The sequence below is a fragment of the Oratosquilla oratoria genome, chromosome 26, assembly GCF_046742065.1.
Source record: "Oratosquilla oratoria isolate Oo_2021 chromosome 26, ASM4674206v1, whole genome shotgun sequence".
Taxonomy (NCBI): domain Eukaryota; kingdom Metazoa; phylum Arthropoda; class Malacostraca; order Stomatopoda; family Squillidae; genus Oratosquilla; species Oratosquilla oratoria.
Window position 1 is genome coordinate 38,688,779 of NC_134802.1, and position 24,173 is coordinate 38,712,951.

The 24,173-nt window shown below is 40.9% G+C and overlaps 1 protein-coding gene across 3 annotated transcripts in view; it reads left to right on the forward strand.

Annotated features, from left to right (window-relative positions):
* The first annotated feature begins 10,627 nt into the window (after window positions 1-10,627).
* Window positions 10,628-24,173, forward strand: part of LOC143039469 (rac GTPase-activating protein 1-like) — a 29,398-nt gene continuing 15,852 nt past the window's right edge. For 2 of the 3 annotated variants that reach the window (XM_076209566.1, XM_076209568.1), the window contains exons 1-9: window positions 10,628-10,766; window positions 11,012-11,082; window positions 15,055-15,129; window positions 15,568-15,770; window positions 18,946-19,114; window positions 19,400-19,545; window positions 19,781-19,880; window positions 22,415-22,518; window positions 22,979-23,109. In XM_076209566.1, coding sequence (XP_076065681.1) covers window positions 11,079-11,082; window positions 15,055-15,129; window positions 15,568-15,770; window positions 18,946-19,114; window positions 19,400-19,545; window positions 19,781-19,880; window positions 22,415-22,518; window positions 22,979-23,109 — 932 coding nt within the window. In that variant the 5' untranslated portion in view covers window positions 10,628-10,766; window positions 11,012-11,078. Of the gene's footprint in view, window positions 10,767-11,006; window positions 11,083-15,054; window positions 15,130-15,567; window positions 15,771-18,945; window positions 19,115-19,399; window positions 19,546-19,780; window positions 19,881-22,414; window positions 22,519-22,978; window positions 23,110-24,173 lie in introns of all 3 variants that reach the window. The other variant, XM_076209567.1, reaches the window with a different exon arrangement.

The following is a 24,173-nucleotide window of genomic DNA, read 5'->3' on the forward strand; positions in this document are numbered from 1 at the left end:
ACTCCACTTGTAAAATTTTTCCATCTAGGAGTTTTTCCATTTAAAACAACTCCCTGTTTTCGATCATTCAAACAATTACTAGCCCAATTTAATAGGCTACCACTTATTCCGAGTGAAGCTAATTTAGTAAGTAGTCTTTTGTGGGAGATGGTATCAAAAGTTTTTGCAAAGTTTAGATATATCAAATTTATATTGTTTCTTTTGTCATAATTGGAGTAAGTTAGTCACGCAAGAACGTTTCCGTCTGAAACCATGCTGGCTATCATTTCTCAAACGGTTACTTTCTAAAATGATGTTCGATAGCATCTCGGATGATAGTTTCCATTATTTTTCCTACGATTGAACTCAAACATATAGTTCTACTCTTTCAATTTCGTCTCTCCTGCTTTTAATGTGCATGGTCCTTCTTCTTTTAATTTGGTCATTTGTAGCTTTGGAATATTTGCTTTCTTTAATACTTTTTGTACCTCCTATTTTCTCTACAGATTCCCTAATTATATTCACTAAATTCAAATACATGCCTTCGACGGTGTCCTCGTTAGTTCTTAGAGCTTCGAATCTATTTTTAATTTCTAACTGAAATTTCTTATTGTTATCCTTAACCTTCGCAAGGATTATTTTCTTTTTTAAAAGTAATTTATTTCTCTCAACTCTGAAACTGAATTTAGCTGTGCAATCTATCATTCTATGGTCATTACCTATGTTGATTTAATATACGACCGTAACATTATTGACGCTCTTGCTCTCATCTCCTAATATGAAACCTATTTCGTTCTTTGTTGTTCCATTTGGACTTCTCCATGTCCATTTACAACCTATACGCTTTTGGAAGAAAGTGTTCATTATCCTCATATTGTAGTTTACTACAAAATTTACTAACATCTCGCCTCTGTCATTTCTTTCACCTACTCCAAACTTCCCAATGCACGACTCATCTCCCATCGCCTTCCCCACTTTAGCATTAAAGTCGCCTATTACCAACGTGTACTTACTTTTTTCTTGATCCATTACCTGACTTAGATCATCATAGAAGGACTCAATTTTACCATCTGAACTCTGTGAAGTTATTGCATAAACCTGAACAATTTTTAGAATGTACCTTTTACACAGCCTAATCACAATCCAAGCTACCCTGTCTGATAAACTACTGAACTTGACTACGTTACCAGCAACCTCTCGGTTTATCAAGAATCCTACTCCAATAGCTCTTTCTTTTCCCTTACAGCTGGTAACTATCAGCTTTTCTTCCGCTCTTCGTACTTCGTTCAGTCCTACGATGTCCCACTTGATGTTGTCTAGTTCTTCCATTAAACCCTCCAGCCTGTGTTCCTCTGAAAAGGTCCTTACGTTGTAAGTATGATTCTTCATTTTCTTCATGATGTTTAATGCCCAAGACTTGGATCTGCTTGGACAGTGCTTACTCACATTTGGTGGCACACTGCCCGTAAGTACACAGGGCAATGCGGTTAGACCTTTAGGAGACGGTGATCCAACAGGAACGTCCGGTTTTCTTTTGATTATGCAATGGAGAATGGTTGTATATGGATGATGTTGTGATGCATGGGGTGGAATGGGCGGGGAGATGGGGGGTGAGGTAGTATGTGTGAGCAAAATTTGACGCAGCCCGAAGGGATTTCTCCCAGTCTTCTCCTTTTATGCATGGGGAACGGAAAGGGGGGGTCGCCGATTTAATGAAGCGACCTTGCTGTGGATGTACTGTGTATTGCGACACTGCCTCTGACCCAGGGCAGTGGACAAGGTACAGGGATGACCCGTCATTCAGGAGGTGCTAAGATAAGAGGGAGGGTGGAGGGGTGTGGAGTGTATTCAGGGATGGAATGGGTGGGAATGATTTTATGCCTTTTCCTTTTTGGCTACCTCCCTTGTAAGGGGGAAAAAGCCTTGGTATATGTATGTATGTATGCAATTAATTTTTCTATGAAGGAATTTTGGCGGTAATCTCACACCTCTACCAACTGGTTTATGGTCAGATATTTCTCTGGTGTCACCTTATTCATTGTATTCGGTGAAACCCTATATATCTACTGTATAGGGTGCCCAATGGTCCACGCCGTCATTATGACGGTATCACATATATCTATGAGGAATTTCCCTGTTCGCCATCAGCAGTGGGTCTTACGACTGTGTGCAAACCGCTCTTTGTCTCATCGTTCTTGCAAAACCTGTTCGATATGGGTGACCCTACAGAGATTTCCTCCCTATGGACATAGCTTTTGTAGTCATTAAGATTCTCAAGCCTATCCACCACGTCAAGGTCGTGGATATATATATGTATATACATATATGTATATATATATATATATATATATATACATTATATATATGTATGTATATGTATGTATGTATGTACGTATGTATGTATGTGTGTGTGTGTGTGTGTGTGTGTGTGTGTGTGTGTGTGTGTGTGTGTGTGTGTGAGTGTGTGTGTGTGTGTGTGTGTGTGTGTGTGTGTGTGTGTGTGTGTGTGTGTGTGTGTGTGTGTGTGTGTGTGTGTGTGTATGTGTGTGTGTGTGTGTGTGTGTGTGTGTGTGTGTGTGTGTGTGTGTGTGTGTGTGTGTGTGTGTGTGTGTGTGTGTGTGTGTGTGTGTGTGTGTGTGATTCACCATAGTCTTGGATCACGTGTTGGACTCGTGATCGACAGCTATTTCCCTCCCGGAAGAGAGCTCAGAGCTCATATATGACCGATCTATGGGTAATGCTGACCTTACACGCACACACACACACACACACACACACACACACACACACACACACACACACACACACACACACACACACACACACACACACACACACACACACACACACACACACACACACACCCAACTCCCCGCTCACGAGAGTTGGAGCAACTCCGCGCAGTGCAGCGATACTGAAATTATTTAAGCCCTGGACGGGATTCGAACCCGGACCGCCGTAGTGGCAGCCGGGAACTCTACCAATACGCCACGAGTCGTGTGTGTGTGTGTGTGTGTGTGTGTGTGTGTGTGTGTGTGTGTGTGTGTGTGTGTGTGTGTGTGTGTGTGTGTGTGTGTGTGTGTGTGTGTGTGTGTGTGTGTGTGATTCACCATGGTCTTTGGACCACGTGCTATTTCACTCCCGGAAGAGAGCTCACCTCGTATGACCGATCTATGGGTAATACTGTGACCTTACACGCACACATACACCCGACTCCCCACCCACGAGAGTTGGAGTAACGACTCGAAGCGCAGCGATACCAAAATTATTTCAGCCATGGGCAGGATTCGAGTCCGGACCGCCGTAGTGACAGTCGAGGACTCCACCAACCGCACCACCGAGTCGCGCGCGCGCGCGTGTGTGTGTGTGTGTGTGTGTGTGTGTGTGTGTGTGTGTGTGTGTGTGTGTGTGTGTGTGTGTGTGTGTGTGTGTGTGTGTGTGTGTGTACCTACCTAGTTGTATTTACCTAGTTGTATTTTACGGGAAGAGCTATGCTCGTAGTGACTCGTCTTTGTATCTTTCTGCACCAAGTTTGTTCTTAAATTCTTATATAGTTTTTGCACTCACTGTTTCCTAATCTAATTTATTCCAGATATCCACCACTCTGTGTGAGAAACTATTCTTTTTCAGATCTTTTCTATAACTATCCTTATTTTCATGTCCTCTTGTTTTTCTTTTATCCTACTTTAGTAAATCATCTCTATCGAGGAATTCCATCCGTAGATCTCCTCTTTCTCTTCTTTGTTCCATAGTTGGTAGTTCGAGTTTGGGCAATCATTGTTCGTATGTTAGTTTGGAGTGTTGGTGCCATTTTTGTTGTTGCTCTTTAGATTCTTTCTAATTTCTTTATATCATTTTTAGTACTGGGTGTCCATAGTGTCGGAGCATACTTCAATCTTGGTCTTATCAATGTAACTAATATTTTCTTCACCATTTCTTCATCAAAGAAGTCAAAGGCCACTTTCATTGATCTTAGTAAATGGAAGGTTTCTCCGACTATTCTGTTGATATGTTTGTCTGGTGCCATTGCATTGCTGATAGTTATCCCAAGGTCTCTTTCCGAGTTAACTTTCTTTGTACCAATTTTATATTCTCCCGATATTCTGTTTTTACTTTTTCCAAATTCTAGCCTAGTAACCCCCATCATACTTCTCAGACACCTCATCTCAAACACATTCAAACTCCTTCTCTCTTCTTCTCTTATGTTCCATGTTTCTGCCCCATACAGTGCTGTTGGCACAATCACTCCTTCATACAGTCTCCTCTTAGCATCCATTCCCAAATGTCTATTCCTCATTACACTTTTTAATCCACCAAGGCATTTACTCGCTTCTCTCAATCTACATTCTACCTCCACTTTCACTCCACCTTTCCCTGCCACATTTGCACCCAAGTATCTAAAACTATCCACTTCCTCCAGTCGCTCTCCCTTAATGCTCACTTCCAGTCTACTGCCACTTTCACCCCTTGTACATCTCATCACCTTACTTTTGTCCACATTTATCTTTAGCTTTCTTCTATCACATACTCTCCCAAACTCTGCCACCAACTTCCTCAATCCCTCCTCCGATCCTGCCACAAGCGCAGTGTCGTCCGCAAACAACAACTGGCTCACCTCCCACTTTTCTCCATTTTCTTTAACCATCTCCAATCCCTTTCCCACTACCCTAGGCTAGATAGAGTGAGAAATGAGGAGGTGAGGAGGAGAACGGGGGTGGAAAGGGAGCTGGGAGATAGGGTTGATGAAAGAATATTAGGATGGTTTGGACACATGGAAAGAATGAGTGAAGAAAGACTAATAAAAGAGGTGTGGAAGGCAGATGTGGAGGGAGTGAACATGAGGGGACGTCCTAGGATGAGGTGGATGGATGGGGTGAAGGGGGCTTTGGGGAAGAGGGGAATGTCTGTTGAGGAAGGACGGGAGAGGACAGAAGACAGGGGTGAATGGAGAATGGTTGTATATGGATGATGTTGTGATAGCATGAGGTGGAATGGGCGGGTGGATGTGGGGTGAGGTAGTATGTGTGAGCAAAATTTGACGCAGCCCGAAGGGATTTCTCCCCGTCCTCTCATTTTATGCAATGGGGGGACGGAGAGGGGGGGTCGCCGATTTAATAAAGCGGCCTTGCTGTGGATGTGCTGTGTCTTGCGACACTGCCTCTGACCCAGGGCAGTGGACAAGGTGCAGGGATGACCCGTCATTCAGGAGGTGCTAAGATAAGAGGGAGGGTGGAGGGGTGTGGAGTGTATTCAGGGATGGAATGGGTGGGAATGATTTTATGCCTTTTTCTTTTTGGCTACCCCCCTTGTAAGGGGGAAAAAGCCTTGGTATATGTATGTACTTTTTCCAAATTCCATTATACTACATTTCTTGATGATGAAGTTCACTTCACACTTTTGACTCCATTCCCAGACTTTATCCAGGTCTTTTTGTAGTGATTTATAATCTCCCTCTCTACTTACTCTCTTTAGTAGTTTAGTAGTTTCGCATCATTTGCAAAGTTCATACAACATTCCACACCTTCACCCATGTCACTTATATATATGGCAAACATTATCGGAGCCAATACAGAACCTTGTGAGAATCCACTTATCATTTCTTCCCAGGTCGAGTTCTTATCTCTACTTACCACCCTCATTTTCTTCCCGTTCAAGAAATCTTCCATCAATTCCAATAACTTTCCTTGTGTGTGTGTGTGTGTGTGTGTGTGTGTGTGTGTGTGTGTGTGTGTGTGTGTGTGTGTGTGTGTGTGTGTGTGTGTGTGTGTGTGTGTGTGTGTGTGTGTGTGCGTGTGTGTGTGTGTGTGTGTGTGTGTGTATGTGTGTGTGTGTGTGTGTGTGTGTGTGTGCGTGTGTGTGTGTGTGTGTGTGTGTTTACCTAGTTGTATTTACTTAGTTGTAATATTGTATTGTATTGTCTCGTTTCTGTAGCTCAGTGTCTAAACTGTATGGTTTTTGCATACACTATCATTTCTTCCAGTTTGTGGAAAAAGCTGTTCTCCTTCTGGTCTCTTCTATAACTGTACTTTTTGAACTTCCTTCCATGTCCCCTTGTATTTCTCGTATCCCAATGTAGTAAGCCTTCTCTATCAAGGACTTCCATACCTCTTATGATTCTATAAATAGTCAACAAGTCCCCTCTTTCTCTTCTTTGTTCCAGGGTCGGTAACTTTAGTTTTGACAATCTCTTCATGTGACAGTTCTGAAAGTGTGGGGGCTATCTTCGTAGTTGCTCTTTGGATTCTTTCAATCTTCCTTATATTCTTTTTGGTACTGGGTGATCATAGTGTCGCTGCGTACTCTAGTCTTGGTCTAGTGTGACTAGTATTTTTTTTTTACCATTTCTTAGTCCAGATAAGTAAATGCTACCTTTATTGATCTCAGCAAGTTGTAGGTTTCTCCTACAATTTTGTTTATTTGTTTATCAGGGGACATGTCCTTTGTGATGATTACTCTCAGGCCTTTTTTCAAATCCCACTTTCTTTACTTCCATTTCGCCGATTTTATATTGTCCTGATACCCTGTTTTTATTTTTTTTCCAAATTCCACTGTACTACATTTCTTAATGTTGAAGTCCACTTCCCAACTCTGACTCCATTCCCAAAGTTTGTTCAGATCTTTCTGCAGCGACTCACTCTACTTCATTTCTCACTTTTCTCAACAAATTTGCGTCATCAGCAAAGAAGTTCATGTAACTGCCCATACCCTCGTCCATGCCATTCACATAAATAGCAAACATTATTGGAGTCAGTACCGATCCCTGTGGAACTCCACTAACCACCTCTTTCCAAGTAGAACCCTTACCTCTGAGCACTACTCTGAATTTTCTTCCACGCAGGAAATCCTCCATCCATTCCAGTAGTTTACCTTGTACCCCTCCTATGGTTTTCAGTTTTCTTAATAGTTTCATAGTTTTCTGTGTGGCACTTTATCAAAAGCTTTTTGTGGGTCTAGGAAAACACAATCAGCCCATCCGTCCCTTTACTGTATTATATCTAATAGACTTGAGTAAAAACAGATCAGATTTGTGGCACATGATCTTCCCTGTCTGAATCCAAACTATCTCGGGTTTAGTATGTTGTTCTCCTCCAGATGTTTTATCCATCTACTTTTGATAACTTTTTTCACAAATTTTGGCTACGGTGCTTGTAAGGGAATCCGGTCTGTAATTTGTTGGGGCTTCCTTGTTTCTTCCTTTATATATTGGTACAACGTTAACCTTTTTCCAGTCTTCTGATATTTTTTCCTTAAGTGAGCATCTTATATATTTTGCCTACTAATACTTCTTTACACTCCTTTAGTATCCAGTTTGCAATTCCATCCGGGCCGTGTGATTTCCTGACATCAAGGTTTGCTATTTGGTCCATTATTTCTGCTCGTGTTGTTATTATTTCCCCCATAGGGTGGGACCTCACTTCTCGTCCTTCATCCTAGTGCCATACATTTTCTCTAGCGAAAACAGACTTGAAATATTTACTCATGACCTCAGCCATTTCTATATCTTCTGTGTATTCTATGTTCCCTTGGCGTAGTTTCTCTATTTCTTGCTTGTTTTTCAATTTCCCTTTCACATATCTATAGAATAGTTTTGGTTGATCCTTACATCTTTCTATTATGTCTTTTTTGTGTGTTTTTTCTTTCCTGCGTATTTTACATAATCATTCCTTTCATTGGTATATATGTGCCACTTTCTATTATTTTTTATATTTTCTCATCTTTCATAAGCTTTATTTATTTGTTTATTTTTATTTATTTATTTATCTATTTATTTATTTGTTTATTTATTTTGCCTCACTGCACCTGTTAAACCAACACTTAATATTCACTTTTTCCTGTTTTTATCTTCTTACATATTCATCCACCCCTTCATTATATATTTCCATCAGAAGCCTCCATTTTTCTTCCACTCTCGTCTCTTCATTGTAGAATTTTCCCAGGTCGCTTCTTGACAATTTTCTTTAAGTTTCACAAAGTCCGTTTTACTATATACTAGTATCTCTTTTCTGTATTTCTCATTTCTCCCCATATATACTTCCTCCTTTAGTTCTAGCTCAAGTAATATGTAATCAGTTTTCCCTATCGGTGTCTTCTACTCAGTTTTATCTCCAATTTCAGGTTCTGACGTAAAGAATAAATCTAGTCTCGACGGTTCTTCATTATTTCTATATCTGCTGTTTTTTTTTTACCCATTGTGTCATTGTATATCCCATAGCTATGTCAAAAAATACATTTCCCCATTATTCCTCTCCACCTTTCACTGTCATTTCCTCCCAAAAGATTTCTTTGCAGTTAAAATCTCCCAGAAGTACCACGTTTCCTCCATCTTTCAGAGCCCCATTTAATGAAATCTTTGTATCTTTTAATAATTTAGAGTAATCTCTCTCTAAAAACCCGTTTTAGGGGGCACATAAATCACCACAAACACTCGCTTTTTCATTTCGTTATCTTCAACTCTTATCGTGATATTTCTACAATGTTCCCTCCATTTGTAACCTTCGTCACATTCATTTTTTCTTAGCCAAGAACATGACTCCTCCACCATTTTTTCCTCTCCGTTTCTAAGCCAGTGATTATATAATCCATTTCCAACACTGTTAAGTGATAGTGGACCCCTTAATTTTGTTCCTACAATTGCCATTACGTCTGGCTTTGCTTCTGACAATTACACTCGAAGACGGGGACATGAACAGGTCATCCCGCTGGCTGTCTGGGGATTCCCATTCCCGTACCATGTATGCGTTTGCCAATCGTATTTATTATTAATTTACTTGCTGCCTTCGATAAACAAACGAAACCTTTCCTGTTATTTTCATAAGAATTAATATAGACAGCTTCAACAGTCTTCCTCGTGTCTCTTTTTAATCCCATGTGTAGGACCTCGACCTCATCCCAGTGGGGCAAATGTCCAGATTGGTCAGCGTGCTGAACGAGTGAGTAAGACGTCCTGTGTGACCTCAAGTCTCGTTTATGCTCGGCTAAGCTAATTTAATCCTAAAATTAATCATTTATATTGGTATAATCTACTTTTAATTTTCTCTGTGTGTGTATACATATGTATAGAAAAATAGTACCACTACTGAAAGGACTCAACTATGAAGAAAGAATCATGAAACTAGAACTGTCCACTCTGGCCTATAGATGTTCACGAGGCGATCAGATTGAGGCGTATAAGAACATTAGCCAGAGGTATGACCCGAACTGTCCGAAAGGAATTTTGAAGATGAAGTAAGATAACACGAATAAACGAAATTCAAAAAATATATTCAAGACGATGTCAAGGCTCAACAAAAGAAAGCATCTGTAGCCCTCTTCAGGAAAGTACCTGAAGAGGGCTACAGTTCATAGCCGAAATATAGGATTCTTCTTTATTCGAAGTTTATTTTCTCCGACTGTGGGTTTCCTGTGTGTCAACTAACATCAAGTTCAAAGTAGAATGGGAAAAAGATGACAAAATCCCATTTTTAGACACCTTAATTATGAGGAATGGGAATAAGCTTGCCTTTACTCTTTTTAGAAAGAACACCCATTCAGGAAGTTACCTTCATTTCTTCAGTCATCACCCAGATCACATTAGAAGGAGTGTAGCTTCGGGACTTCTTCTCCGAGCCTTTAGGATTTGTAGCCCCCAATTTTTAGAACATGAATTAACTTCTATCAGGTCCAAATTAACAAAATTAGCTTACCCCCACTGGTTCCTGGATAAAGCCCTCAGCCAAGCCAGAACCAAGACAAGAGGTCGATTAAGTATGGCCAAGAAAATTCAGCCGTGTTTCAACGCGTAAATAAATTTAATCACCGTATGGGCTGGGAGAAATCTGACCCTTTTTGTTTATAAATCAGGCTGTGGGTTCAGAAGGAAAATGGTGGAATCCACATTAATTGAATATCTGCCCACGATGAATATTTCCAAGGGTCAATGGACCCCAGACATTATTTCAGGACTATTCATCACCAAATATATTGTCAACAAGCTTCCTCCCCCTCCCCCTGACCCGACCTCATGTCATCCTCAGGTCACATAGGGTTGGGGTAGTCACTTTTATTATTTTCCATGTTCCCTTTCTTTTGTAAGAGGTTGCTATTTAAGATAGCACCCTCCTTCCACTTTGTACTACTGAAAAGGATTGCAGTTAAGACTCGAAATATATAGTTTCGCTTACGCAACTCTTTCTTTCGTCCGGCTGTGGTGTTAGTTGTGATTTACAAATGTGTTACTACATTTTTCACCAGTGATGTGAGTACCTATTAAGTTATTTTCCCCCAAATAATCTGATTGGATGCCTCCCCACTATTTGGATGCCCGGGGGTAACCAACTCTTCCCCTTCCCCCCATCTACACGCCACTGCTGGCAACCTTAATCTGGATAGAAAACTAAAAATACGATTACTGAGATGGACAAAAATTTGTAATATACTTCCACAAATACCCTCACCGTTACTTCCACGTTCAAGCTGCCGCAATTAAAACATCAAAGTGAATTGATTTCATAGATTTAGAACCTTCCTTAGAATTTCTTTTTATAAAAATCTATAAGAAATCATAATATTCGGTGTGCACTGAAAAATAATATATTCGCTTACCGCACGAATTTTGTTACCAGATTTAAATGGGAGTTTTCATTGGCTCAGCTGCGACCAATCACAAGTTCTGTTTAGATCGTAACGGCGCGTTGTCTAAATCCGATTTTAAATTTCTGTGGGAGCTAACGGTGGTGTGGGGTGGATTATTTGTGTGTTTAGAATAATCTCCAGGATAATTAGTAATGCACCTCATTGGCTAGGATAAGGTAAAGTATATTTATTGTTTAAATGAACTTATAATACTTGCTTTTCTATTTACATACCCAAATTATGTTGTTTATACCTTCAAACGAAGTTGAAGATGGAAATATTTTTGTTATTGTCAAACTGACCTGAGAATGCCAACTAACCATTTCTAGTGTCAATACTTAACAATGAAAGAGGTTATAGTATTAGAATTCTATTAAACATTTTGATCCAAACGTCAATATTTTAAATTTGTCCAGCATAGATTCCAGTTTAAAAGAGAACGTCCAGACCGAAATCCATGGTCCTCATTCGGTGATTTCACCTTACGTATGGGTAAGTTTATTTGTGTATGTTTTAGGCTGCCTGCGAATGCTATAATTGGTGAATATACTTTCTATATTGTAGTTTGAATCTGTAGTGTTAAGATCGACCAGGCTGTCATTCATGTACAGTAACAATACAACCTCTCGTGATTAGATTCCTAGATCTTGGGTATTATTTTCTTACACTAAAGTGACATATAATATAATAATCTGATCATGATAGACTTGATTGTGTAGCATTGAGATTGCCTGAACAGTTTCCACTGGATGGTCAAACCACCATACCAAACCTAATCTCTATCTTTACCACTTGTCATTTTACCTGTAACCTTGTGGTCCAAGTTTGCAACACTGTGATACCCAGGGACTCGGGACTAAAAGGTAGATTTTTAGAAGTGCATACCTACACAATGTAGCAATAAGAATGAAATGTTTTGTCAATTGTAATACACCAATGTGATATACGTTTTTCTTGGCAGAAAGCAAAAACAGAAAAAGTTACTAGAAGCAGTATAGCATATTGCTTTTAGTAACTTACATTAGGATGATTAGGGTAGAGTACCAGTGTAGATCATGATAAAGCTTGCAAAGATGATTCGGTAGACACATCTGCATCGGCGGCTGAGATGCCACAATAAGTTTTACATTGTTGTTACCTGACCTAATAGAAAAAACTCAATTTCTACTTACGATTTCTCAGCTATCCCGTGATACCCTGCCCTTGTTTTGGTATCAGAATAGTCTGTGAGACTAGTAGTTTCTGTTTATTTGGGACTGTTACCCATTCATTGGAATTTTCTAGCTCATTTTTCTCGTTGAAACATTAACAAATTTTCGATTTACTGCTGAATGCAGGCTGCCATGTTATTTTCATGTTTCTATGTAATGATATGTAACTGATGATGTGATTGGTTGAAATTTAGTATTATCGTAGTAAAATACACTCGTGTGACATTTTTATGAATTAAATTTTCCGCGGTATGTAAATTTGGCTGTTTGAATGGCGTGTGCCTAAAATGACATGCTATTGGCGAACATCATAGAAGGTGGCGCCTCTAGCGGTGTTTGACCTAGCTAGATATGCTAACAAACTGAACCATGGCAACTGCTCGAGGCACCATCTTTGGTTTGATAGATGTGGAGGTTGAAGAAATTAAAGTATGATAAATCCATCTAGTCTAACCTAACCTGCATTTAGTAATGCAGTACCTGTAATTGTAGAGGTAGTCACTGTTTTCTTCAAGGATGTTGACAGCCAGTTTTGGCATCCGATCAGACTGCAGGGGTGTAGAGGAGTTTCATAGATTGAAGAAAAGCACAAATTTCAGCTCTAGCACTATTTTAAAGATATGTAGCATAATGACATCACTTGGAGTGGGAGACCACCTGGTATACAATGTCAATGCCATTATTAAACTAACATTGACAGGACTGGACAAAGACAATATGGTATCTCAAACCTATAGTCGCAGCTCCGTGTCAGTAGTGTATTTGCTTTTAGGAGGGATTTCTGTTATTGATTTCTGCCAAGAAAATATTTTGGTATATTATAATTTACATAATGAATATTTAGTTTTATATCGCTATATTGTGTAGGAGCAAAGGTGGTGGATGGGACTGGGTGGATACCTTTTGACTTAGCTACCTCCCTTATGATGGGGGAATAAGCCTTTGGCATATAGATAGATAAGTATAGGACATCATAATTCCTGTGGTTCCCAACAGTCAACAAGGCAGAATAAAGAAAATTTAAAACCTTTACATAATGGGACAGAGTAATAACAAGATGCACCAAAGCCACCCCAGTTGGGCACCTGCATACAGAAACCAAAGTCTTCCCCATAGAACATACATACATACATATACCAAAGGCTTTCTTTCCTCTTACATGGGAGGTAGCCAAAAAACAAAGGCATAGAAACCACTCCCACCCATTCTATCCCCTACATACTCCACTCCCCTCCCTCTTATTTTGGCACCTCATGGATGACAGGTCATCCCTGCATCTTGTCCACTGCCCTGGGTCAGAAGCAGTGTCACAAGACACAGCACATCCACAGCAAGGCCGCTTCATTAATTCAGTGACTCCCCCTCTCCGTCCCCTCATGTAGAAAAGGAGAAGACGGGGAGAGATCCCTTTGGGTTGCGTCATAGAACACCACATGGAAATTACAGGAACACAATTCTATGCCAAAACCCTACACACCACACACCCCTCACACTGCATTTCTCAAAATGCCACCAACAGAATGGGAGAAGGGGAACTACACTTGTAGCATATTATACAAACATCTATAACAGCCTGCCATCAGGGATCTGTCCTATCTACTGGGGTGGCAAGGGTTTCTCATGATAGTTTGGTCCCCATTGCCTTCCAAATTGGATGTTGAAGGTGGTGGGGAGGTCCTATGACAGATTCCACCTGACCCCCTGATATCTATCCCTCTGAATTCTTTCTCCCACAAGAGGACAGATTCCACCTGGCCAGGCTGCAGTGTTCACACCATCCAGCCCTTCTAAGTTACCAGAAGAGGTTGGATGACTGCATCACATAAAACTGTCCAGGTTGTAATACTTCACCCTATACTATACAACATTTTATGGAATGTTACATTGTACACAATTATGCATGCCAACAACACAACATATACTCTATAAGGGATTTGTGGGAAAACTGTTCCAGCTGTGGCATTCCTCAGGGAGATGGGGCTGCTCGGTGAGACAGTCTATGGAATGACAACAACAACCTGCTACCAGTACCAAAGTATCCATCCAACACACTCATATCTCTGAATAAACCCTTAAGGACAGACTCCCAAAATCCACTTGAACCATCCCTCAGATGAAAGCTTCACTTAACTCCCACACCTGGTGGAATCCACACTGGTGCACCTGTGCTCAGGACACCATCCAGTATTGAAACAGTACCATTACAGCGAGCCTGTCCACAGATTCAAATACCTCAGGTGCAGCCACCACACGGGACCATGATTCATTCTGCAGTGTGGTACCCCATACTGGCAGTCTCTAGCCAACTCAAAAGGGGAGGAAGGGCACGGCCCTGTCAGTTGTGGTAAGCTGCTGGGTTTTTTTGGGCCAATATTGGGTCACCTCCCCACCTGACTAGGGCTGTCAGGAACCAATGCAGCAAGCCCACAGTGTGTCCAGGGAATCACACTCTTAACCACCTGCTCATAAGTTTAACACAGTATCCACTGGGCTACTGCACAGCCCTAGCCAACCAAACAACTTATTTCCCTCGAGTGACTTGTGGTCACTCCCAGAGGTTGTTGCCAGTTATATGAAGGTTACAGGTCTGTAAGAGAGAACAGGGGCAACAGATTGATTGACTGGTCTTTTCAAAATTGTTGCATAACTTGCTTCACTTCCTCTCCATGTTCTTGATCTTCCAACTGGCCCCCTTCCTGATATCCCATTTCCTCCATCATCACTATTCCTTCTATCTCCTTTGTTGCATATCTAAACCAATGCAACTCTTCACTGTGTTAGTTCTAATACTACCACAATATTGTCCCCAATGATAGAAGTGCTAGTTTTTGCCAGTGAAATGTTCTTGTTCATCTATAGAGGGTCTGAAGGCCATTGTTAACTGTGTGGCTGTGGATTTCCTTTCAGTGAAATTTTTTGAAAAGTTGCAAATGTTGCACAAGTTTATCTATATCAGGGGCCTCTTCCTCCTTATAAGGGGGGTAGCCAGCCCAGGCACATATCCATTTCACTCCCATCCACCACCCATTGAGAGGGAAACGACGGGTGGGTCTGTACCTTAACTGGCTAACTTTCTTACAAGGGAGAAGAGGACCTTAGTATGTAGATAGAAACTTGGGCAACAATTGATGATATTCTTTAATAATTATAAAGAAATTTCAGGAACCTGTAGCTCAGGTAATTGATGTTCATTATTTTATTTGCTTATGGCTTTTTGTTAGTGATGCTTAATGAGGACCCATTCTTTCCCCAGCAATGACAAGTTTGGTTGCAGATTATGATGACCTTGTTCGCCTCTTCAAGGTCCTCAGTAGTGGTTCAGAGGACAGTAAGTTCTTTGCTTTTGTTCATAATATAGAAAAAGATGATATAGAAAGGATAGAATGACCTGAGGTCATTCAGGTCCCTTGAACATATGGTGTCATACTGGAATTTGATGTTTCGTTAAGTTATTTTCACGTGATTCAAGCTTTATTGTAGCTGGTTAAGAACTGTGTAAATAAGAAAATCATGTATCTGTATCTATCTCTTCCCCCTCCTATTTGCTTGATCAAAAACTTTAGAATTTTTTCCATATTGGGATGGCACATTTATCTTTAGGATCTTTAGCTTGGGCTTGTAATAATCTATATACTAAGGGTTTTTCACCCCAATCAAGAAGGTAGTTACAATCAAAATGCATATACCAATTCCACTCCCATCCCTCTCCCATCCCTCACTCTCCTCCCTTTCATTTACTGGAAATTTTCTCTTTCCTTCATGACAGAATTTCTGGAATTCCTTCAAAACTGTGAAGATACTTGGGGTAAGACCATCTGTTTGGAAGGGGAAGTGCAGAAATTACAAGCGCAATTGAACAAAACTCGGTCTGAAGTAACAAGCCTGGAATTGAAGCTTCGTAATGCCAAACATTTGTTTGATGTGGAAAGGAACAGGAGGCTGGTTTTGGAAAAGGAGAAGTCTGATTTGGTAAGTTGAGGCATTGTATTTGCACAGAGGTTTGTAACTGGAAGCTGCAGTTTTTGTGTAAAGAGACCCCCAGGACAACCAAATGTCATGTTCTGGATGTTGAAATGATACATATATATACAAGTCCTCGTTCTACGGTACACAGGAGTTCCTGAAAACCTTACCTCAAATTGAAATTACCATATACTGAACCCATTATAACATTAATAATAGGATATGGCAGACGTACCTTCTCCCTGCTCTTTCCTGTTCAAAATATCTAGCAGATACCGTATCTGAATTTTTCTTACCATAAATAGAATCGAGGGTAGTAATTACCAAATACCATAACTGTGAATTTACTGGATAAAGAATTATCATATAAGGAGGACTCACTATATATATATATATATATATATATATATACCAAAGGCTTTTTCCCCCTTACAAGGGAGGTAGCCAAAAAACAAAGGGATAAAAACCACTCCCACCCATTCCATCCCCACATACTCCACTCCCATCCACCCACTTCCCTCCCTCGTATCTTGGCACCTCCTGGATGAGTTCATCCCTGCATCTCGCCCACTGCCCTGGGTCAGAAGCAATGTCATAAGACACAGCACATCCACAGCAAGGCTGCTTCATTAAATTGGTGGGCACACCTACCCCCCCCCTCTCTCTCTGTCTGTCTGTCTGTCTGTCTCTGTCAATTTATTTTTCACACATACCCCCCTTCCACTTCCCTTCATGCATCACAGCATCATCCGTACCCAGCCATTCTCCATTCGCCCCTGTCATCTCTCCTCTCCCGTCCTTACTCAACAGACATTCCCCTCTTTCCCAATGTCCCTTTTACCTCCATCCATCCATCTCATCCTTGGATGCCCCCTCATGTTCACTCCTACCATTCTCTGTCTTCCACACCTCTTCTAATAGTATTTCAACACTCATTCTTTCCATGTGTTCAAACCATCCCAACACTCTTTCATCCACCCTTTCTTCTAACTTCCTCCCCCCCCTCATGTTCACTCCTTCCATCTCTGCCTTCCACACCTCTTATACTAGTCTTTCTTCACTCATTCTTTCCATGTGTCCAAACTATCCCAATACTCTTTCATCCACCCTATCTTCTAACTTCCTATTGGACACACTATTTGCCGACACACCAAACAGTGATCAGCCATTACCCATAGAGGAAGTAACTTGTGACTAAAATGTTGTACTGTGATAAACTGTCGCCTACTTATAATATTTTTCCTTGAAGTAAGCTTACATTGAGAGTTGAGCAATCAAAATTTGGTTCATGAACTTGTTTCGAGATACTCAAGTTTAAAGTAAATGAAACAGAACAGTATATTGTGAGACCAAAAAAACTTGTGACTAGTATGTTGTACTGTGATAAACTGTCACCAATTTATAATATATTCCTTGAAGTAAGCTTACATTGAGAGTCGAACAATCAAAATTTGGATGAGGATTCAATACATTGAACTCCTTATAGTGTAGTGCTTGTATAAAGAAGGTTCCTAACCAGATTAAGTAAGCTATGGTTCAGACTTAATGAGGATTCAATGCATTGAACTCCATATAGTGTAGTGTCAAGATTATTCTGCTAGAATAATATAAATCCCAAACCACTTTTCATCATGAGGCTGCATCACCACCGTCCAACGGTGCAAGGCATTTCACGTCGCTCCTCTCTCTTTCTCTCTCTCATCTCCCTTCCTTGCATTTATCTCCTCTCCATCCAGTCATCTCTCTCTCAGCATTTTTTTTTTTTTTTTTTTTTCCAAACAATGTATGGAAAGGAAGAATAGAACCTTTACGCCTGCCATTGCATAATATTGCTGTGCGTGTGTTCTGCAGCATTTCAAATATACATGTGAAGAAAGTAAATATATAGAAAAGTACTAAGAATTTATTTAGTGTATGTGGAAGAAAATGAAACAAGATTGACATACTATACTAAATGGGCCGAGTTGGCTATCAAAAAATGGGCCGACTTGGCACAGGCGATGGACAGAGTTGGATCTACACCCTGTATCTGCATGTGGTGGTGATGTAAAGATGTTAGAGAAAATCATCTTAGCTACTTAAAATTCCATCAGTGCTCTCTGTCACCTTCACCTGAAAACACAATCTTAAGCGGGTTGTCACTTAGATTTCAGATGGCATACATACATACATATACCAAGGCTTTTTCCCCCTTACAAGGGAGGTAACCAAAAAGGAAAAGGCATAAAATCATTCCCACCCATTCCATCCCTGAATACACTCCACACCCCTCCACCCTCCCTCTTCCCTCTTATCTTAGCACCTCCCGAATGATGGGTCATCCCTGCACCTTGTCCACTGCCCTGGGTCAGAAGCAGGGTCGCAAGACACAGCACATCCACAGCAAGGCCGCTTCATCAAATCAGCGACCCCCCCATGTATAGCAGGAGAAGACGGGGAGAAATCCCTTCGGGCTGCGTCAAATTTTGATCACAGATACTACCTCACCCCCCATCCCCCTGCCCATTCCACCTCATGCATCACAACATCATCCATATACAACCATTCTCCATTCACCCCTATCTTCTGTCCTCTCCTGTCCTTCCTCAACAGACATTCCCCTCCTCCCCAAAGCCCCCTTCACCCCATCCATCCACCTCATCCTAGGACGTCCCCTCGTGTTCACTCCCTCCACATCTGCCTTCCATACCTCTTTTACTAGTCTTCACTCATTCTTTCCATGTGTCCAAACCATCCTAATACTCTTTCATCAACCCTATCTCCCAACTCCCTTTCCACCCCTGTTCTCCTCCTCACCTCTTCATTTCTCACTCTATCTAGCCTAGTAACCCCCATCATACTTCTCAGACACCTCATCTCAAACACATTCAAACTCCTTCTCTCTTCCTCTCTTATTTTCCATGTTTCTGCCCCATGTAGTGCTGTTGGCACAATCACTCCTTCATACAGTCTCCTCTTAGCATCCATTCCCAAATGTCTATTCCTCATTACACTTTTTAATCCACCAAGGCATTTACTCACTTCTCTCAATCTACATTCTACCTCCATCTTCACTCCACCTTTCCCTGCCACATTTGCACCCAAGTATCTAAAAAGTATTTCAGATGGCACTAAAGATTTTCTGTCTCTTATTACATTCTTTTGTTATTATTTTACTGATGAATCTAACTTTTTTTTACAGGCCTCACAGATTGGTATGGTGGTAGATTTGCTAAGACAGGGTGATTTTAACGAAACAAAAGAACGACTTCAAATGTTAAGTACCAATTATGGATCGGAGAACAGGAGAAGTTTAAGGGATCCTTCACCAGGTCCACTGTCCACTATCAATGAAGATGCAGATACATTAGGTAGGTGTGGCAGTAATGGTGGTGGGACTTCCAAGTTTAGAGGCTGTGTCAAACTGAGTGTTTGATACACATTGATTTGAAAATGTGCTCTTTTCATAGATCAATAGATATATATATATGTGTGTATGTATGTGATGTATATATATATATATATATATATATATTTTTTCATAGATGTATATATATATATATATATATATATATATATATATATATATATATTTTTTTTCCATTTTCATTTTTCTTTCCATCCCTGAGCTGACTTTAATTTATTAACTCTTTCAGAATCAATACTATCTGTCTCTGATATAGATCTGACAGAAGATGATATAGAAATCTCTCGCACACGATCAGGACGCAATTTCAAGAGGAAGTCCTCTCCAGAGAGAACTTCAACTGGAATGAAACGTCAGGCAAAAAGCAAAAGTGGTGTAAGTTTCTGTTGATTGTGGGTTTGACAATAAAAGGTCTAAAGTTTATCATATTAATAGTCTTGAACATACTCTTTCTTACCAAGAAGATAAAGTTGTTACACGAATATCCATGAATCTTTTCTTACATTGCTTCATTCCCTTAGTGCTGTCAATTTGAATCATGTTTATGGTTATGATGGAGGTGTTCTAGTTGCTGAGGTTTTGTCTTTAAAGAACTAATTTTTCTGGACAGGAGAACCTGGAAGTCATCACTAAGGTCACCGTGGATCACAACACTAAGGATGTAAAAGCCCATGTGAACATCATTCCCACAGCTCCTCCTCTATCATCAGGTAAGATGTTGTGAACTGTTTATAGATGATGCTGTGATGCATGAGGGGGAGTGGGTGGGGGATGGGGGGTGAGGAAATATGTATGAGAAAAAAATTTGACACAGCCCGAAGGGATTTCTCCCTGTCTTCTCCTTTTCTGCATGAGGGGACAAAGAGGGGGGTGTCGCCGAATTTATGAAGCAGCCTTGTTGTGGATGTGCTGTGTCTTGCGACACTGCTTCTGACCCAGGGTAGTGGACAGGATGCAGGGATGACCCGTCATCCAGGAGGTGTCAAGATAAGAGGGAGGGTGGAGGGGAGTGGAATGTATTGGAAATGGAATGGGTAGGAGTGGTTTCTATGCCTTTTTCTTTTTGGCTACCCCCCGTGTAGGGGGAAAAGGCCTTTGGTATATGTATGTATGTGATATATGTTTCATTTAGTATTAACTCCAAGCTTGTAACCACTATTGTCCATCACCAGCTTTTCTTTTACTTCTATACATGTTACTACTAGATGCTCTTTTTAGATTTTTTACTTTCTTTTACTTCTATACATGTTACTACTAGATGCTCTTTTTAGATTTTTTACTTCTATACATGTTACTACTAGATGCTCTTTTTAGATTTTTTACTTTCTTTTACTTCTATACATGTTACTACTAGATGCTCTTTTTAGATTTTTTACTTTCTTTTACTTCTATACATGTTACTACTAGATGCTCTTTTTAGATGATAATGAAAAATTAACGAGTGACCTATAATCGAACTCTGTGGGTCCTAGGGCTGTGGGTCTCCTGTAAGAAATGATAATAATTGTTGCCTCAAGTTTCAAGTAGAAGAAGAATGGATATATTGGATGCATGCAAAGATGATATGTTGGACAAGGAGGATGGGAGGGGATAGAAGGAAGGGGAGTGAATGGTGGGATGAAAAGGTGAAGATGGCAGTAGAAGAGAACAAGCGAGCCAATGTGAATTGGTCGCAAAGTAGGACTAGGGAAGCATATGGGAGGTTTAAGAAGAAAGATGTAAAACTAATGTGATGGAAGCAAAGAGGAGAGCAGATGTAAAATGGGGTAGGAGCAGGACAAATCTTTGAAAATAATAAAAAGGTGTTTTGTTAGGAAGCTAGGAAAATTATTGATGGGAGAAAATGAAAGAGATATGGGAAAATATGAGGTACACGGAGTTTTGAAAATGATGAGAACTGGTAAGCTATCTGGGTTGGGTAGGTGTTGTGTGGAGTGTGACAAATGATGGAATGGTTATAGTGGGTAGGCTGGTTAGGTTGTGTAATGTGTACTGAAGGGAGGGTGTGTGTGTGTGTGGGAGAGTTCCTCCTTACAAAGGAAAGGGGGACGTGTATTATTTCTATAACGAGTAGTTAGAAGTTGGGAGAGACTTGAGAGAGGCACAAAGGTGAAGCTTAAATGTGTATTAAGAAGTACAATAGGGATTACAAGGTTGGATAAGGTGAGAAATGAAGAGGAGAGTGGGAGTGGAGAAGGAGATGGCAGAGAGGGCTAATGAAATTATTGGAATGGTATGGACACATGGAAAGGTGGGTGAAAACCTATTAGCAAAAGAGGTCTGGCAGACAGGTGGATGGAGTGAACTTGAGGGGACAATTGAGGGTGAGACGGATGGATGGGGTGAAAGGGGCTTTGAGCAAGAGGGGAATGACTGCTGAACAAGAAAGGAAGAAGGCAGGAGATAGGGGTGAGTGGCTGTGCATAGATAATATTTTGATGCAGCCCAACGGGATTTCTCCCCATCCTCTCCATTTTCCGCATGAGGGGACAGAGAAGGGAGAGTTGCTGATTAAGTGAAGCAACCTTTCTGTTGATGTACTCTTGTCTTGTTGCATTGGTTCTGATGCAGACAGTGGGTAGGAGACTGGAATGACCCTTCATCCACAAGGAACTAAAATGAGAGAAAAAACAAGGGTAGTGGGAGTGGATCCATGCATTTAACAAGTGACAAATGGGTGTGGGTAGATAAGTGCCTTGGCCAGCTACCTCCTGTGTAAAGGAGAAGCCTATTGGTATGTTTATAGCCTGGATTTTTCACAAACTGGACTTCCACATCCCCACTGTAGCTGGCAGTGGTCCTCAAACTATGTACAGTAGATCTCTCTAGGGCTTGCATGTTGTATTGTTATGGCTGTTTTTGTATTAATCAGTGTAAAGGAGCAGTCACTGGTAATTAGCTCTCCCATGAAAAAGGCAAGAGGATTATCCAGTTGATTGAAAAATGTCTTGCCTGGTCTGAAGTCGCATTGGTGTACCTCCATGTATTTGTAAAGGTATGAGGGTGGATGGGAGTGGAGTATGTGGAGATGGAATGGGTGGGAGTGGATTTTTTGTTTTGTTTTTTTGGCTACCTCCCTTGTATGGGGGAAAAAGCATTTGGTATATGTATGAATGTAGTGTTAAAGATTCTGGTGTCCACTACCTGTTGCTGGTCCCTCTTGCAAGAGAAATATGATGCTAAATTAATTCAAAATTCAATTTTCCATTGTTGAGTAATTCAGAATGGTTCTTTTGTATTTTAGACGAGAATGAGCCGTCTTGGTGTGCTCCTGCCCAAACGCCTGTTGCATTACGTCGCCCAGCTCCTCAACCTTGTGACACACCTACAATAACTAAGACTCCTCAGGTAACTCATCACCAAACTCGTGCATGAAAGGAATTTGACAAGATCCACACTTGCATGCCTGTGCACAGGACACAATCCAGCATAAAAACTATGTCAACACAGAATAGGCCTGGCCATAAATTCAACCACCTCACAGGACACAGAACATGCTACGATGCTCCACACTTATATCCCCAGGAAACAACACAACACATCTTCCCCAAGTGACTTGTGGTTCTGCCTAAAGGCTATTATTGGTTACCTTAAAGCTGCAAGAGACTCCAGGGGCAACAGATTAATTGGTTTCCTTCCAGTTACACCTCATTACATGCCTTACCAAATACACTTAGCAGGCTGATCTTAAACTACCACATTCTTATTTGTCATTATTCTTATTTTTCTGATTTACTAGTGTTGTCATTGATACTACAAAGTACCATAGGTATGAAGAAGTACCATGTTTTCATTTTTTTTTTTACAGATTTTCACTCCTACTGGCACGTCTCCCATCATACGGAATTATTCATCTGCAAGCAAATTAAACCAAAGGCCACACATGTTTTACAGCAAAACTATTTATAAACCAGAAAACTGTCACCCATGTGGTAAGAGGTAGGTTTTAACTTCAATTTTGGTATATTGTTTCTAGATTCTTTGTATAAGAGGTGAATGTCTGGTGGGGAACAGGGATGACCTTTCATCCATGAGGTGCCAAGATTGGAAGGGAGAGGAATAGATTTTAGATAGGTTTGGAGTGACGTGTGTCTTGCAACACTGCTTCTGACCCAGGGCAGTGGACGGGATGCAGGGATGATCCATCATCCAGGAGGTGCCAAGAAAAGAGGAGGGTGGAGGGGAGTAGAATATATAGGAAATGGAATGGGGGGGGGAGTGGTTTCTATGCCTTTTTCTTTTTGGCTACCCCCCGTGTAAGGGGGGAAAAGCCTTTGGTATATGTATGGAGTGACTTGGCCTCCTCCCTTATAAGGGGAGGTATATTGATGGAGTGGGTGTATGTTTTGACTTGAGAAGGCTATAAGGGCCTCTGTAGTGTGTATATTTCATGTCCCCTACTACAGTTTCCACTAAAGGTATAAGAAAGAACTGCTTTAACTATATAATGAATATATATAAACCAAGGACTTTTTTTCCCTTATAAAGGAGATAGCCAAAGTCAAAAAGCATTCCATCCCCACCCCCTCCCTCCCTCCCTCTTTTCTTGGGTCGTCCCTGCATCTTGCCCATCGCCTTGGATCAGAAGCAATGCAGTAAGACACAGCACATCCACACTAAGGCCACCTCATTTAATTGGCAACCCCCTCTCTCTGTCCCCTCATGCAGAAAAAGAGAAGAGTGAAATATATCCTTTTGGGCTGCGTCAAAATATCATTCACACAACCACTCCCTTCCATGCATCACAGCATCATCCTTACACAACCATTCTCCACTCACCCCTATCTTCTCCCTTCCATCCTCAACAGACGTCTCCCTCTTTCTCAACGCCCCTTTTACCCTATCCATCTCATCCATGGTCGCCCCCTCCTGTTCACTCCATCCACCTCTGCCTTCCACACTTCTTTTACTAATCTTTTTTCATTTATTCTTTCCATGTGTCCAAACCATCCCAATACTCTTTCATCCACCCTTTCTCCCAAATCCTATCTCCAAAAGAATAC